The following is an 18,914-nucleotide window of genomic DNA, read 5'->3' on the forward strand; positions in this document are numbered from 1 at the left end:
ATTTACACATGAGTGTGATTTATATATTCACACAAGAATCCAACACAATCCACGTGTTTAGTGTTCACTTGAAAATTCTTTTGGATTCTTTCTGTTTCAAATAAATTTGGATCATTTTGTGGATCAAAAATGGCTCGTAATATTAAAGGTAAAAAAGCTTTGAAAAAACGTCCAACAGCTTATATGACACGTAGTGAAGCATTGCAAAAATTGCAATTATCATTAAAAGATTTTCGGTAAGTTTTTTTTTGGATGATAATTCATTTAGAAAATCTTATCGTTTTTTTTTGTTGTTGTTGTTGTAGACGTTTATGTATACTAAAAGGAGTGTATCCAGTTGAAGCAAAAAAGACAAAATCACAAAATACTTCACATACTAAAACCTATTATCTTCGAAAAGATATCCTGTACCTTAGCCATGAACCAATCATATGGAGATTCTGGGATTTTAAGGTATGTGTAAGAATGACAAATAAAATTGAAAATTTTAAATTTCAAAATCATTATTTATAGATATTCATGAAACGTATGGCCAAAGCAAAAGGTCGTCGTGACAAGGAATGGATACAAAGAATACGTGAGAATAAACCATTCTATAAATTGGATCATATTGTCAAAGAACGTTATCCAACAATAATCGATGCACTTCGTGACATGGACGATGCTTTATCCATGGGTTTTCCTATATGCAATGTTTGGCAAATCTAAATCATTGCCATTAGAATTGATTGAATTGAGTCGTCGTTTTACATTGGAATTTATGTATTACGTAATGGAAACGAAATCTTTGCGAAAATGTTTCATCTCTATCAAAGGCTATTATTATGAAGCGAATATTATGGGCCAAACAATACGTTGGATTGTTCCACATCAATTTGTAATGAAACGTGTTCCGGACGTTGATTTTCAAGTGATGAAAACATTCACCGAATTTTACGTAACATTATTAGGTTTTGTCATCTATAAACTTTATGTTTCAAATTCATTCATATATCCACCAAAATTTTTTGAGAACAAAAATATTAAAGAAGATGAAGAGAAATCTGAAGATGAAAATGATGATGAATATGATGATTCGGATGAGATTATCGCTGCATTGAATCATCCATTGATTAATCGAAATGAATCGGATAATCAAATACTTGATGAACAATCGAAAATTGATAATTTTGAAACAGAATTAGCCAATGATGATGATGAGATTAAATTCGGTTCATCAGTGATGACATTTCATCAGCTACAAAAATTGCAGAATTTATTTGCCGGATTAAAATTCTTTATCAATCGTGAAGTACCACGTGAAGCACTTTGTTTTGTTATTCGTTCATTTTCCGGACAAGTTTCATGGGATCGAAATCTTTTCAACGGTGCTACATTCGATGAAGATGATGAAAGCATTACACATCAGATTGTTGATCGTGAAATTCCTAAACGTTTCGTTAATCGTTATTATATTCAACCACAATGGATTTTTGATTCAATTAATTCCCGTAAATTATTACCGGTTCAAAATTATTTTATCGGTACAAAACTTCCACCACATTTAAGTCCATTTGTTGAGGAAAAAGTAGGTGATTATATTCCACCGGAAAAAGAAATGTTTGAAAATCCTCAACAACAACGTATCAATGACGAAAACGATGATGTTGATAGTCAAATGGATGAAGATGTCGATGATGATGATGATGATGATCAACAAGCAGACGAAATTGACAATGATGACAACGAAGACGAAGAAGAACAACAACAGCAACAAATGATGGTGAAAAAAGGTAAACCAATCGAAATGAATCGATTTAAACAGAGCAAACAGAAACAGGATGAAGAAAAACGTTTACGTGTAATGATGATGCCAAAGAAGAGGAAAAAACTGTATGATTTAATCATTAAAAGCCAGAAAAAACAAAATCGTGAAACAGAAAGATTACAACGTAAACGACAAGACTATGATGAACGTCAACGGCGACAACAAAAATCAGCTGTGAATAATAAAAAAATGAAACAAAATTGATGATTTTTTTTCTGAATTTTATTTTTCATTAAAAAATTTTTAGTTTCACAAACAAAAAAAAATTGAATTCTGTAAGTAGCGTGTGTTTGTGTATGTGAATGTGAGGTATGTATGTAAAATCAAGGGGAAAAAAAATGTAAAGAGATCAAATACACCGTTGTTTGATTAATGATGAATGAATTCTGATACAAAAGAAAAAACGAAATAAAATGTTAAAAAATGAGATATTTTTGAACTTTGAATTTTTTGCTTTTTTTTTACAAAATAAAATTATCGATACAATCAACAATCAGTATCGATATCATCAATTTAAAATCAATCATTCGAATCTTTATCAGTAATTTTGGAATCTTTCGGCTGTGAAGTTGTCGTGGTCGTGGTAGTCGATGATGATGATGATGATTTTGATGATGACATTAATGCTTCAATTAATGGAGATTCCTTTGGTTTAGCAATAGTCGATATGGTTGTTGTTGTTGTTGTTTGATTTGTCGATGGTGATGATAATGTAGTTGTCGTATTCGAATATTGTTGTTGTTGTTGTTGCTGCTGCTGCTGCTGTGAATCAGCTTGTTTAGCTGCAGCGCTTAGAATTGAACCTAATGTAGCACCGGATGTTTGTGTTGCCGTTGTTATTTTATTCGAAACAATTGGTCTTGGAAATGGTTGTTGTTGATTATTCGAAGCAATAGCCGCAGTATGTTGACCAATATTAATCAATGATACAGCTGTTCCAGAAGTTGTTTGAGCAATTATATTGGAATTCTGTGGATTTGATGATTGCATCAAAACAATTGGTATGGCTTTAGCTGAAACATTTGATGATGCAAGTGTACGTAGAATGGCAGCATTATTTGCTGTCACCGTTGTTGTTCCCGGTTGTTGTTGATGTTGATCACCAATATTCGATGATGATGATGATGATTGTGATAATGCTGCTACTAAAGCGGATGTTTGGCTTGTATTTGGTACGGTAACTTGTTGAATTCCAACACCACCACCACCACCACCACTACTAGTTGTTGTTGTTGATGATGATGATGATGTGGATGGATTCTTCAAAGTTAACGTACTCAAATGGACAGTATTTGATTGCGATGATGATGTTGTTGATGATGATGACGATGTAGATGATGATGATGATAATTGACCAGCAGCACGTATGGCAAATGTTAATGTTTGATTTGGATTTGTTGTCGTTGTTGTTCCAGATTGATTATTGTGGCTAACCACTTGATGTAATAATGTTGGTGTCGTTGAATTAGGGCCAACACCACCACCACCACCACCACTATTACCGCTAATGATGATATGTCCTTTTGGTGTATGAGTTATCTGAGCATTTTGTGAAAGATTAATGGAAGATATAGTTCCTTGATGTTGTCCAGATTGTTGTTGCTGATGCTGATGTTGTTGTTGTTGTTGCTGTTGCTGTATGGCAATGGTACCAGCTGATGTTGGCAGTAATTTTATTGTTGTTGATGAATCATTTGATGAAACGGCAATAAAATGTTGCTGTTGACTTGTACCAGATGTTGTTGTTGTTGTTGTTATTGTCGATGCTGTTGTTGTTGTTGTTGTTGAACCAACAGTAAATGTTTTAATAGTTGTTGGTAAATGTTGTTGATGTGATGTCAATATATAATTTGTTGTTGCCGATTGTCCAGATATATTTGTATTTCCTCCACCAATCGTGGTCGTCGATAATGACTATATATATTTATTATAAACACATCAATTATGAATGAAACAATAACAACAACACACATCAAATAATCAATCAATCATTCAATCATTCAACAATGAATCTTATTGAGAAAAAAAATTGATATATCAATCAATCAATCAATCGATAAATCAATCGATTTTTTTTAAAAAAACTGTTGCTACATCTGTTGTTGAAAATTGAAAAGATTTTTCTAAATACAGGAAAAAAAATAAATAAATAAAAACAGAACCAAATAGAACATGCGCCCCACACATTGATCAATCAATCATTTGGTGATTTGAAAAAAATTTCATTCTTGTTGTTGTCAATGTTTATCAGCAAAAAAAAAAAAAAAAAAAAAAATAAAAAAAAACATTCAAAATCAATCATAAGAGAAGAGGTAGAACGGGGAAGAAAAAAAAGAAAGAAACAAAACAAAAAATAAAATAAAATAAAAATGGAAATGAGAAAATGAGAAAATCACCATCACCACGAAAAATTGAAAAAAAGATAAAGATTTATTTTATCAAAAAAAAAAAAATAGAAATCGGGAAAAAAACCGAAACCAAATCAAATGTAAATGAATCGAATATTTTGTGTTTTGAGTGTGTGTGTGTGTGTGTGTGTGGATGGGTGGTGGGCATTGAAATTGTCATGTTCAATGTGCGTGTTTGTTGGTGATGAAAATCAAATCAATCAATTATCAATAATAAATTATGAATGAATGGAATGAAAATTAAAAAAAAAGGATGTTGGATAATAATAATGATGATCAAAATTAAAGATAGAAAACATATGTTGGGTGGTGGTGGTGGTAGTGGTCATATTATTGGTTGTAGCAAACGGATTGTAGGATGTGGATGAATAAAAACAAGGAAGACAAGAAAGAAATAAAGATCATTCATGCATCCACATTCATTCATTCATTCAATCAATTAAATAAACGAAGGGGAAAAAAATTAGTGCAAAAATGCATTACATGCCAAAATTAAAAAATTTTGCTTTTTAATTCCCATAAACAGCGAAATGGTTTATTATGGCAATATGATCATTAGGTCAAGGCTATTCTTATGATAAATTTTCATCACCATCATCATTGTCATCGTTATTCTCATCTTTTATCTGTTGTTGATACTTTGAAGAACCTTTTGTTACTGATAATAATGATTTTATTGTTGCTGATGATGATAATGATGGATTAATACCGCCACCGCCACCACCACTTTCACTATTATTATCAAATTTTTTTCTAATTAATCTAATTTGTTGAACTTTTGCTGGATAATGGCTATTATTATTATTATTATTTTTATCCGATAATGACGAAGATGATGATGAAGCCATTTGTAATTCAATTACATTCATCTTGTTGCATTTACTTACATTGCCACTTTGTTGTTGATGTTGGGTAGAACTACCGGAACTACTACTTGGTTGTTGTTGCTGCTGTTGCTGTACAATGATCGAACCTTTTAATGGTCCAGATTGTTGTAATGATAATGTTGTTTTATTCTGTTGTTGTTGTTGATGATGTTGTTGTAATAATTGTTGATGTTGAATCGGTGTTAATGTATGTTGTTGATGATGACTACCGTTCGATGATGATGGTGATGATGTAACAAAATTAAAATTTGATTTTGTTGTCAATGTTGTTGATGATGATTGTTGTTGCTGTTGTTGTTGTGATGCAAACATTGGTGTTATAATATTTGCTGTACGTTGATTATTCGATGGTAATTGTTGTTGTTGTTGTTGTTGATGATGATCACCACTACCACCACCAATATTTATCGATTGCTGTTGTGGTTGTGGTTTACCAATTAAATTTGATGGTGGTTTTGAAATATAACGAAGTTGACCACCACTAATTGATGATTGATTTAGAATTTTACTTGCTTGACTTGCTGGTATTGTAAATGTTTGTGTATTACCAGTGAATGGATTAACACCTTGAACAGTTTTGACAATATTTCCAGCCAATGTCAATGATTGTTGTTGCTGTTGTTGTTGTTGTTGTTGTTGAGAAAGCTGTATTTCTTGTTGCTGTTGTTGAACAAAAATCTGTTGTTGTTGTTGTTGTTGTCCACTAGAAGTCATTATGCTAGATGTTGTTAATGTTTGTTGTGGATTCGAGATCGATATTAATGGACTTGGTTTTAAAGATGCAATTGCAATGGTAGCATCTTTACGAATTGTACGAATATATGGGCCTTGTTGTGGACCACCACCACCACCATTATTACCTGCACTAGTTTTAATCGATGAAACTGGTGTCAATAATTGATTCGATCCAGACAATATACATTGTGGTCCAATTATTGTATTCGTGGTTTGTGAATTTGATGTATTTGTCGAACTATTAGTTATCAATGATGTTGCCAATATTTTATTACCACTGCCAACACCAGAAGTAATCAATGATTGTGAAACTAATTGTAATCGTTGTGCTGTCGGTGGTATTGTTGTTGTCGAAGGATTCACAGTACCACCAACACCACTTGTAGATTGTTGTTGTTGAGGTACAGCAGCACGTACTGATTGCATATGAATATGACGAATACCAGGTGATGATCCAGATTGTAATGTATTGGATGGATGATGTTGAGCAGCAGTAGCAGCAACAACCTGTGGTCGAGCTCCACCTCGAGATACCAATAGATGATGTCTAAACGGTTGTCGATTCATTTGATTTGATGCAATTAATTGTTGTGGTGTAACCTGTGTTAGATTAGCTGTTTGTGGATTCGATGATCCAGCTGCACTGGAGATGGCCAAGAATTTATGTTGTTGTTGCTGACCGGCTATTGAAACATTAACTGGAACTGATTGGCTACTGCCAGTGCTAGATGATTGTTGAATCATGAATTGTTGAGCGGTTGTAGCTTGTTGTTGTTGATTTAATTGATGAGTCAATGAAACGGTATTTGTCGAACTTGTATCAACTTGTTGTGGTGAACTAATCGTTGCTATGGATGCAACACCTTGTGATATAAGACCCATAGATTGTGCTTGTGATAATGATACATGATGTATGGCCGCAGATGATGATTGACCAACACCACTTTGTTGAAGAACTTTAGCCTGAATATTTGTAATTGTTTGATTAGAATCTGAGCTAACTTCACCACTATCACCGCTGCCGGTTGTAACAGCAGCCAGATTCTGAAATTTTGCACCAGCTTTTGTAGCAGCTAAAAATTGTTGAACATGTGGTATGAATTGTGCCGTGTTTGAATGTGCCGATGGAACTGGTGAATTTAAAATAATTTGTTGTTGTTGTGGTTGTGATTGAGGTTGCTGTTGACCAGAAGACAAAGCAATGGCCGTTTGTGGATTTGTTGTATTACCACTAACCGTAACTGTATGATATTGCTGTGGTATTGATTGTTGTTGGACGCCACTTGCATTACTGGCGGCTACCGGTATATTGTATCGCATTTGAGTCGGAAATACTGATTGTTGCTGCTGTTGTTGTTGTTGTTGTTGCTGCTGCTGCTGTTGCTGTTGTTGTTGTTGCCGAAGAGCTAATTTTTCACGATTAATACGTTCGGCACGACGTGCAGCTACTTCTTCGACTGTCAAAGGTCGATCAAAATCGATATTAGTATTAATGACATCACTCTTGAATACTTTAGTCATATCATATTTATTTTGTGGTTTTTTAAACAATGATTTCGATGTTTGTGTTCGCTGTATTACAATCTGTTTGATTGCAGCAAATCTTCGATGCATTTGATTTGTAAATTCACGATTATTATCATTGATTGTTTTTTGCATCATATTCGATACACGATATAATTGTGCTGTCAACATTTGTTGATTTAATGCTTGTGTTTGTTGTTTCGAAGTAGGATTAGCTAATGGATTCGGTAATTGACCAGTTGCCGACATAATCGGTGGCGGTGGTGGCATATTACCCATGGCAATGGGCATTATACCTGATGGAATATGTTGTTGGTGAATCATTTGTTGTTGTTGTAATTGTAATTGTTGTTGTTGATGCTGCTGTTGTTGTTGTTGATTCAGTGCAGCTTGTTTGGCTGATTTTTTCGATGATTTTGTCTGTTTCATTGTTCCAGATCTCATGATCTGAGGATTCATTGAATCGTTAACAGAACCTCCAATCATCATACCGGGAATCAATCCACCACCTGGAACACCAACCATATTACCACCAACTAAACCAGCTGATTGATCATCTTTATCGGTCATCATAGTTTCAAAATGATAACGACAAAGTTTTGAAGATCTTTTAAAACAATTCAATGCATTCACTTGATCAGCGACAAAATCCCAATTAGGTGTATGACCAGGATAGATTATGCTTAAATTGAATGGCAATTCTTGCATGAAAAGTAAAACATAGATAATGGAATAATCTTCATTGGTTGTCCATTCGGCCATTCTATTTATCAATGATATATTCTGTTGTGATCTAGATAAAGCTGTCGAAAGATTTTGTATAGGCATTGAATCAATATTCGCTATAGCTTTATTACTGATCGACACAAGATTCTGACTTCCAGGCCAAAGTTTTGATTTAAATAGAAGAATTTCACGCCGATGACGGCCAACAGAACGATCAAATAATGATTTCGGTATATTGAATAGATCATCAGTACGACGATGTCCACTACCACTGGATTTTGTAATATGAGATGATTGTCCACTAGCTGATAATGAATGATATGATTGTTTACGGGCTATGAAAAAATGAAATTGAAATTTTTTTTCCAATAAAAAACAAAACAGAAACAAAAACAAAAACATCATACCATGTAATGGATCAATACGAATACGTTTATGTTCTTTAGGCATATACACTGGTGGTAATTGTGATTCAGACATGAGAGTTTTTTCATATGAAAAACCAAATGAATAATCAATATAAAAATCATTTTCATCTTGTGGTGGTGTTGGTGGTGCCCAGATCTATATTGTTTTGACAAATAAAAATTTACAATCAATGTGTTTTTTTTTTAAAAAAAAAACCAGAAATAAATGATGAATAAAGACAAACAGAAAGATGAGGAAAAAATGGAAAATCAAAACATTGAATTCTTGAATACAAAACGAATGTTGAATTGCGAAAAAAAAGAATTTATTTTAAATTCCATAATAATAATTTATTTGTACATACACACATACACACACGAAATGAATCTGAAGAATGATGAGAAATAAAATTGGAAAATGACCATGCCATAGTCATCATCACACAATAAATCAATCCAATATCCAATAATAATATAATCAAATTCAAATATAGTACATACACATTTCCATTAATTAATTATATATATTTACAAATTGAAAATATCTTGTGTTGTGTAAATGTCTGTGTTTTTTTTTTGTTTGTTTGTATGTAAGATTAGGTAGTGTGTATTTGGATCGATTGATCAAAAATTCGTTTCGATTGATCATTCATCATGGTATTATGACTTCCTAATACTACGTACACACACACACACTAATCAATACTGTGTAGATAATTAAAACCCTACCACTCACTGGCCCTCAAATCTATCTATACTAATCGAACAAAAATAAAAAATAAAGTCATAGGGATTCAAGGAAAAATCATTATGTAGACAGAACAAAAAAAAAATAATAATAATTTGAACGAGTACGGCACTTACCGGCATCGGTTCGGAACAGTTGAACGACATGAACACCTGTTCGAAAAAAGAGAGTAATGAGAGAATAAGAGAGAGAGAGAAAAAAAACAAAAGAAAACGAGAGACAAAAAAAAAAAAAAAAGAAATCATGAGAATCAATCAAAACAAGTGAAAGGCATGAATTTTAAATGTGTGTGTGTGTGTGCGTGGGTGTGTATGTCTGTCTGACTGTTTATTCAATGGGTTTTTCTACCATCTAAATATCTCTGGAATGTGTTCAGAAAAGAACAAAAAATCGCAACTATATATAGAAAATCATAGAGAATTGATTTTTTTTTTTTTGGATAAATTTTCAAATGATGTAATGATGAGAAGAAAGTAAAAAAAAAAATATTTGACTCGATGATAATCTCATTTCTACTACACATGAATGAATGAATGAATGACAATTTTGTTGGAAAAAAAAGAACAAGAAAAATCTAAATGGATGTAAAAATGACATGTGTGTGTTGGCGTGGGTGTGTGTGTGTGTGTGCGTCTGTGCTGTGTAATAGGAAATTGTTCTACTTTTAGTATCTGATGATTGATGATGATAAATTATTTGTGATCAATGTAATAATATAGAAAAAAAAAAAAAATTCATGCCATTCACAAATAAAATGGAAATTCTCATGTTTTCTAAGTTTTCTTTTGAAAAAAAAAATAATAATATTCTCTCATTACTGCTGATGCCGTCTTAAACAAACAAACAAACATACACTACACACACCCACACATAGAGAGAGAAATGGGAAAAAAATGTCCTAATTTGAATGAATGAATGAATGAACCGAAACGAAAATTGAAATCAATCAATCACACTTTTGTTAAATGAATGATGATGAGTATATTATATATATATTGATTATTAATTAAAGAATTATTTTTAAAAAAAAACTGTTGAGATAGAATCAAAATTTATGTTGTGTATGTGTGTGTGTTCGTTGGTGTATCTATGTGTGTGTGTGTTTAGCTAAGTAAAAAATTTTTTTCGTTTTTTTTTTACATTTAACAAGAACGAAGAAAAAAAAGTAGCAAATGAATATAAAATATGAAAAAGAAGAAATTTCTAAATGGTTCAACATTCATGGTTCGAAATGAGATTCTCGAAAGTCAAATATATAAATTTTCAACATGTTACACACACACAGTAGAAGGCAAACAACAAGCGGATTTTTTCAATGAATAAAAAAAAAAAAAATATTCAATCAATACACACATGGATCGGTCAATGATGATTTTGATTTCTAGGACTTTTCGATGATGATGATGATGACGATGATTGTAATAAATTATGAGAATTATTTCGTAGAATCCTACCACTAGTAATAGTTGTATTATTACGTAAAGCACGTTTTGGTGATGATAATATATTACTATTATAAACATCACCATTTCTTTGTTCAATTCTTGTTGTTGTTGTTGTTGTTGTTGATGATGATAATGTTCGACGTCGTGTACGAACATTAACAGCATCCATATCATCATTAGTATTATTGATTGTTGAACATCGTTTCGTTGAAAATCGATTATTATTTGTTATTGAATTATTTGATTTCGATCCAGATATTATTCGTTTATCATTCAAACGATTTGTTGTAGTAGATTGTTTTATTGATGTGGATCGATTATTATTATTATTATTCATACGATTCCTATTTTTATTCACAGATTTTGATGATCGTTGAATTTGACTACTGTCGATTGAATCATCATCACTAATAGAATCACTATCCATTTCGGAATTTGAATCGTCGTTTTCATCATCATCATCATCATCATCGTTGTCCGAAACATTTGCCACAGTTTGCTGTCTGCGACGGTTTTTCTGGTTATTACTATTCTTATGATTACTACTATTATCAACAAGATTCTTTCGTTGATTTCGATTATTGTTGTTGTTGTTTGACCTTCGTGTTGCGATTTTACGTGAGAGATTATTATTATTATCACTATTATTTCGCCTATTCATAACAGTATTATCATTGTGATTGTGAGTGTTTTTGTGAATTAATTGTAATCGTGAATGTTGACTACTATTGTGGTTAACCTTTGAAATGGAACCATCCACTCGTGAACATGTCATAATGGAATCTTCTAATTCTTCCAATTCACGTTTACGTAATTCTTCTTGATCTTTTTTCCACTCATTTATCGATTTTTGCCATTGTTTTTTCGTTTCTTCCATCTCCTCCTGTTGAATATAAAAATTTATATTAGACTTATCCGATAAGAAAAACAAGTAAAAAAAAACAACATTACCTCTGCTTGTTTCAATTCAAGGAAATCTTGTGAACTTTCCAAAAATTTCAATGCATAACGTTCTACTGGTGTAAGCTTTTAGGAAAAAGAAAGAAAAACATATTTGAAAATCTGATCAAAACACAACACACAACGTACCTGGCAGATTAATTCTTCAATCTGTTCTTCTTCGGGACTCTTTTCATCTGGGATCTCCTCAATCGGAATGTTTTCATCAAATTCATCCAATTCGGCTGCAACTTCAGCACGAACAATTTTGGCTGCTGTAACATCGTTTTCTTCTTCGGCCGTACACAACGCTTGTTCGAATGCAGCATTTTGTATCGTTGATGAACTATTGTTGTTTGTAGGTGGTGATGGGGTTGCAGGCGCCGAATCCACAACAGAATTATCTTCAGTTTCAATAATTTCGACAGGTTCACTAATGGTAGGTTCTTCATTCATCTCTTGTTCACCAACATCAAATAATTCTTTGATGGCAGTTTGTTTAAAGAATGCGGTGGTAAAATTGCCCTCTTCAATAGCTAAATCGCCCAACATTTTCTTTTGTTTAGCTTTTTTCAATATATTCTCTTCTACCGTTCTTTCGCTGACCAAACGATAAATATGTACATCACGTGTTTGACCAATACGATGGCAACGATCTTGAGCCTGTGCATCCATCGTTGGATTCCAATCACTATCATAGAATATCACAGTATCGGCACCAGTCAAATTAACACCAATGCCTCCGGATCGTGTGGATAGAATGAAACAAAAAATTCGTTGATCAGCATTGAAACGTTCCATCAATGCTTGTCGTTGATCGATTTTGGTTGTACCGTCCAAACGTAGATATGTATGGCCATGATAATTAAGAAATTGTTCTAGAATGTCCAACATACGTGACATTTGAGTAAATATCAGAATACGATGACGTCCAGATTTCAATTGCCATAAAAGTTTGTCAAGTATTTGTAATTTACCACAATCATATTGTATTAATCTTGTTTCAGGCAATTGAAGACTAAATTGAACTCGAGGAATGGTGAGAACATCAAATTTATCAGAGGAGAATTTTCGTTCCAAATTTTCTATCCAATTTGATCGATCAATTTTTTTGTATGATTTAACATTTGACAAATTGAGCCTGGTAGCTGGTGATAAAATACCAGGAACGGCAAAAATGAACCGTTTCATTAGCTCTTCAAGATTTTTGGTCAATGAATTCGGTGAATCAACCAATTGAATCAGGTTTTGCGTAGTATAATAAAGATCATTTCGATCAAATTCTTCACCATCTTTGAGGCGTTGACTTCGACGAACCAACGTCAAACCGTTGATGAATGATGTACCATATAGCATTTTTGAATCTTTGTTTTTCTCATCTTTATCATTATTATTATTATTTTCATTATTAATTATATTCCATGGAATAAAATTAACTATTCCTTTGTAGCCGAAAAAATCAAACAATTCAAAAAAATCCGTACAATATCGTGCAAAACCTTGACAACGTGATTTATTATTCAATGCAAGACGTCTTAATTTATCATTGAATAATGTTTTCAATCGTAAAACGGTTTCTTCACGAGCAAATTTTCCATTACCAAATAATTTATTCCGGTTTTCTTTGGATTCTTCATCACATTTACGAATTTCAATGCTAACATTATCACGATCAATTTTTGGAGATTCATTTGATCCTTGATTAATAAAGATATGTGCTAATTTATTGGAAAAGCGGAAAACAAAATCAATTTTTTAAAAAAATGATTAAAATAGAATTCTAGAACACACTTACAATAAAAATTGATAATTTTTTTGTCCGATAAATTTACATTGATCTGTGGTGATTTTGTCAGTGTTTGATTATTGTTATTACTATTATTATTATTATTAATCGACGGTGGAATGACTTGAATAAAAAAAATGAAATTAGTGAATTATAAGAGTTCAAAAGACATGAAAGAAGAGATTTACTTACTTTTTGAACTTTCAAGACTTTTAATTCGAATCTGATTGTTTGTCGAACGAATCAATTGTTGTTTATTACTAGGATTGTTATTATTATTAGTAACTGGAAGTATTTGATTGGAAAGGGTCAATTGTGGTCTCAAATGATTCGGAGTGTTTGATGATGAATTCACCATACGAATATTTCTCATAAAACGATGAAAATCTTTATAATCACTGAGGCGAACATAAATCTGATCCTCTTGTTTGTTGATCACATCTTTCATTTTGAATGCATCATAATATCGTTTCATTATTTGTGTTTGTTTATAGGAATCATAATGTAGATGAGAAAATATTAGATTCAAATGTGAATAAAGATTGATTTGTTTTAGTGGATCATGGTCCATGATGCTGGTAATTATTCCGGGCAAATCTATTCGTAGGCCATCATCGATAAACGGTGAGATCGTTTTACGTACTTCAAACAGATTAGGATGATTACAAACTTTACGCAATTGCATCAATATGTTGATCACACTAAGAAAATTGCCACTTGCCAACGTTTCTTTTGTGCTGTAATAAAAAAAACGGATCACAAATCTCATTAAGTGAGAAAAACAAATCTAAACAACTTACTTTGCCAACGACATATATTCCTCGTAAAGGAATCGTTGTCGTTTCGACAATGGACATCGAACAATATGTTCATATTTTTTCGGCAATTGTTTCTCAACATCACGTTTTAATCGTCGTAGAAGAAATGGCCGTAATACTCGATGTAATCGCCGTATCAGATCTTCATTATAATCATTTTGACCTTCAATCATACCGGTCATTGGTTTGTCAAACCATGTTTTGAATTCACGATGTGATTGAAATTCTTTGGGCATCAAAAAATGCATCAATGACCATAATTCCATAAGGTTATTTTGTAACGGTGTTCCAGTCAAGAGGAGACGATTGTTTGAATTGAAATTCAATAACATTTGCCACCGTTGTGATTTAAAATTTTTAATATTATGAGCTTCATCCAATATAAAATAGACCCATTTTTGGCGTCGAAATGATTGATGATCCTGTATCACAAGTTTATATGAAGTAATGCATACATGAAACGTATCTGGTTTGGTCCAGCCTTTTCGTTTTAGACGACGTTCTTTTGGATTACCAAAATAGGTCATTATCTTTAATGCTGGACACCATTTCTTGAATTCCATTTCCCAATTGAGCATAACACTTGTTGGCACAACAATCAAATGTGGTCCCCAGATTCCTTTTTCGCATGCTAAATGTGCAATTAAAGCGATAGTTTGTATCGTTTTACCTAGGCCCATTTCATCGGCAAGAATTCCATTCAAATTTTTCTCATACATAGCCACCAGCCAATCAAGACCAATATGTTGATATTCACGTAGCTGATATTTGAGCAGAAATGGTACCTTATTGATCACTTGTACTGATGAAAATGTATTGCCTTTTGGCTGAATACTTTGAGCACCGGCAGCAATATCATTCAATTCATCATCTGTTGTTTCATTATTCTTTTTGTTTAAAGATAATAGAATTAGATTTAAAAAAAAACTTAAAATTGTCCATTTTATACAAACCTTTTTGTCATCTCGTTGAATCAAGAAACTACTATCAACATTATCTTCATCTTCATCATCATTTAAATCTGAATCATCATCTGAATCATCTGTATCTGCCTCTTCTTCTGGCCGATCATCATCAACTTCAGATATCATTGATTCATCAACTACTGGCTGTTGTTTTGTCGTAACACTAGTTGTTTCATCTTCAGAATCAGCTGTCTCAAGATCATCATCATCATCATTGTTTTCCGTTTCATCATCCATCGTTGTCGTATCATCATCTTTTTGCTGTTCATCATTTTTGGCTTCAGACTTTTCATTCGTCTTTTGATGCTGTTGTTTTTGTAATTGTGAGAGATCAAGTTCATCAGCATCAATATTATAATACTTGGCCAATAATTGTTCAATTGGCATTTCAGATTCATTCGATAGTGCATTGATTTCATCCGTATAATCAGCCTGTTGACAATCTTTTTCCTCTTTGGCAATGGTTTCTTCATCATCATCCGAACAAATGCTACCTTGTTCAAATTCATCATCTTGATCATCAACATCTGATCGTTTTTCATTTTTTGATTTGTTGGTAGAATCGATTTTCATCATTGTACCCGATTCAGATGGATCAGCATCCGAACATGTGGATGAAGCTTTGGATGTTTTCTGAGGTACAATAAGTTCTTGAGCTAATTTTTCCGTCAACAAATCTGCCTTATCAACAATGAATCGTAATTGCATATCATGAATCTTTTTACGTTTCTCATTTAGCTGCACTTCTTGTTTAGCTTCAACAACTTTTTCAATTTCTGACCAAAATTGTTTAATCATTTTGGCCATATTCGATGCTATACGTTTCAATTTTAATTGTTCTTCACGTTCAATACGTTCTGCTTGACATTCTTTTGATGCATGAAATTTCAATGCTAACCGGGCACATTTTTTTGCAGAATTTCTTTTCCATTTACGTTCCTGAAAAAAATCAGCTGCCAGCCATTGCATCTCTTCCAGTAGATAATCCCAATGTGTTTTACAACGTTGTGGTTCATGTACTTTAGGCAATCGTCGTATTGACCATACACCATTTTTTCTAAGTTCAGCAATACGTTTCATTACATAGGCTTCTTTTTTAGCACGTTCAACCATTTGTTCCGTACTGGATTCATTATCCAATGATGACGAGATCGAAAACTTTTTAGCTACTGTCAATGATGTTTTATTGTTTGTGCTATCGCTAATATCGTTAGCAATTATGGCCATATTATTATTATTCGGATCATTGACGATCGTGCTAGACACATCATTTATATTCGATATGCTTTTAGGACTAGCCGCTTGAGAATTATTATCTATTAAATTTGATGATGATACTGTTGGATGTGATTGATTATTACCAGAAGAATCATTCGATGTCATTGTCGAAACAATTGATAATTGAGGATGAATTGGTTCGGATTTTATTAACGTCGCTGTTGTTGTTGTTGTTGATATTTGATTCGTTGATAATGCTGTTGATGATGATGGAGGTTCATTAACACTTACAGCACTAATAATGTTTGATGATGATGATGATGTTTGTTGTTGTTGTTGACATTTACCGGCACCAATTGAACCAAAAGCTGATGGCGTAAGTGGTGGTGTTATCGTAGTTACAGATGCATCAGTGACAGTGGTTAAATGTTCAATCATTGGCAACACATTATCATAACATAATTCCGGATTTATTCTTTCCAATAGACGAATTGCATTCGGTTTTATATGTTCAATAATGTCATTATTGTCATCATCATTATGTTGATAAGATTCACAAATATAAACCAATTGTTTACCAAGACCATTTGAATCAAGACGTTTTTTCATAATTGAAAAATCAAAATAGATTCCAACATTATTAAACATATAATAATATTCTTTCATTTCTTCAATCCATTCTTGTTCAATTTGATCCTGAAGTTTGTCATAATAATCATATATTTGAGCATCATCATATTCTTGATCATTATCCAAATTATCGATAACAATACTTTTGTTGGCATCAACTTTGATCATCGACAATGAATCCTGTTGAACGTCGGTATCATTATTATTATCACAACCAATTTTCATGTCGATTTTAGTGACATTATTATTTGATGAAATAGATGATGCCGCAGTCATTGTATCATCATAATCATTTTCGATTTTTATTCTCTTATTTGATGACGATGATGATGAAGGGTTGGCCATTGAAATTTGTTGTCGATCATCATCATCATCGGAAATTGGTTTCCGTTTTTGACATGATGATGATTCTAATGTTTGATTCTGATCAACTAGTACAATTCCATCATCCACCATATGTTTATCATCATTGTGGATTTTTGAAACGGATTGTTGACGAGATGATGATGTACAACTACTATCACCGGTCAATGTGGATGATTCTTTTTTTATCGAACCACATGAATCAACCATTTTGTCGTTATTATTATTTGTCGTCGATACAGATGATGATGATGATGATGGTTGATCATGACAAATTGTTTGCGATTTGGCCACATCAGTTACTGCTGTGATGTTTGTTTCTTTTTGTGGCTGTGCCATTTGTTTGGCCGTAGCCAATGTTATCGTCGATTATCGACGGGCCACAATCGGGCCTATGAAATATTGATATTTGAATGATTGATGGTTGCGTGCAATGATTTTCAAAATTTCAAAATAAATTTTTTTTATCTGTTCGGTTTGAATCTAATTTTAAAAATGAATATAAATAAAAACAAAGAAAAAAAAGAATATTTCTCTGATCGATTATCAATCACATGAAAATTATAATAAAAAAAAAAAAATTCAACTTGATTCGAAAAATTAATTCCTAACCTAACCATGCTCTCAAAAAACCAATAATTATCAAGATTCCATGATTTTAATTCACGGGCATCATTTTTTTTTTTTTTGTTAGAATCATGCGGCTTGAGAATTCTTTATTACATAAAAATGATATAATTCAATGAGAAAAAAAGATGGCGGGTCTATTGGCTGCTATGCATGTCATCAATGAGCGGCTCATGCTTTAGGTTTGCTCCAACACACACACATACAATGCTGCTGCAGCAAACATAGCATCACGAATCATCGAACACAAAAGGACACGCCGAACCACACCAACATTTTTTTTACATATACAAAGCTAAAATTTGGCCATTTTTTTTTCTCTTGAAATATATAAAGGAAAACAATCATCTTTTTTTTTTATTTGACACACACACAAAAGAATTGAAAAAGATTCTTACCACTATTATTATATTCTTATGATGATGATGAAAATATAATTACAGATTAATAATAATTGAATATATGATTTGAAAAAAATTTCTGATCGGAATATGACAATATTAACTAAATTAAAATTATTGATGATGATGATGGTTGATTTCAAACAGAAAAAATTTTTGATTTTTTTTCCAATTTTTTTCCCATTTGCTCATCACATACACATACACTGTGTATATATATTTTCGATGAGATTTTCTTCTTTTCTCTATTTTTTTTCGCTGCTCACAAGACAAAAAAAAATGGAGGGAGAGGTTAGAATCTTTTTTTTCACAAATGAAATAATTATAAAAAAAAATGGTCTGAGAAAAAGAAAGTGAAATGTGGTTGATACACGACCACCACCACCACTACCATTCAAAAAAAATGGTAAAATTTCTGGAAGTGGTACCGATTAAAACAAAAAGAAGGTGTGTTCTGTTCGATTCGGATCCAGTGGTATT

General features: G+C 32.4%; 2 protein-coding genes across 5 annotated transcripts; one reads left to right on the plus strand and one right to left on the minus strand.

Annotated features, from left to right (window-relative positions):
- The first annotated feature begins 28 nt into the window (after positions 1-28).
- On the plus strand, positions 29-2,073 carry LOC124496546 (pescadillo homolog). The gene is given in 4 exon segments (XM_047060073.2): positions 29-236; positions 306-453; positions 514-675; positions 677-2,073. Coding segments are annotated over 4 exon segments (1,752 nt in total). The 5' UTR covers positions 29-129; the 3' UTR covers positions 2,012-2,073.
- A 180-nt stretch (positions 2,074-2,253) lies between these two features.
- Positions 2,254-18,741, minus strand: dom (domino helicase). 4 transcript variants are annotated; one of them, XM_075733121.1, is made up of 12 exons: positions 18,432-18,741; positions 15,184-17,889; positions 14,213-15,117; positions 13,605-14,149; positions 13,422-13,535; positions 11,777-13,344; positions 11,639-11,713; positions 11,427-11,570; positions 9,359-9,394; positions 8,495-8,651; positions 5,103-8,422; positions 2,254-3,721 (listed from the first exon to the last, which is right to left on the minus strand). In XM_075733121.1, the coding sequence occupies exons 2-12, from the start codon at positions 17,743-17,745 to the stop codon at positions 2,327-2,329; spliced, it is 10,821 nt and encodes a 3,606-aa protein (XP_075589236.1). In that variant the 5' UTR covers positions 17,746-17,889; positions 18,432-18,741; the 3' UTR covers positions 2,254-2,326. The 4 variants fall into 4 exon arrangements, with proteins under 4 accessions (XP_075589236.1, XP_075589233.1, XP_075589234.1 ...); XM_075733118.1 differs by having other exon boundaries at positions 14,213-17,889; positions 18,432-18,724; XM_075733119.1 differs by lacking the exon at positions 18,432-18,741 and adding an exon at positions 18,019-18,220 and having other exon boundaries at positions 14,213-17,889.
- Positions 18,742-18,914: the final 173 nt, after the last annotated feature.

Source organism: Dermatophagoides farinae, chromosome 7 (genome assembly GCF_024713945.1).
Source record: "Dermatophagoides farinae isolate YC_2012a chromosome 7, ASM2471394v1, whole genome shotgun sequence".
Lineage (NCBI taxonomy): Eukaryota > Metazoa > Arthropoda > Arachnida > Sarcoptiformes > Pyroglyphidae > Dermatophagoides > Dermatophagoides farinae.

Coding starts and splice junctions, on each gene's coding strand:
- dom (XM_075733118.1), bottom strand. CDS start 17,745: ATGGCACAGCCACAAAAAGAAACAAACATCACAGCAGTAACTGATGTG. Junction 14,150..14,212: donor GAATATATGTCGTTGGCAAA/GTAAGTTGTTTA, acceptor TTTTTATTACAG/CACAAAAGAAACGTTGGCAA. Junction 13,536..13,604: donor AAGTCTTGAAAGTTCAAAAA/GTAAGTAAATCT, acceptor TTTTTATTCAAG/TCATTCCACCGTCGATTAAT.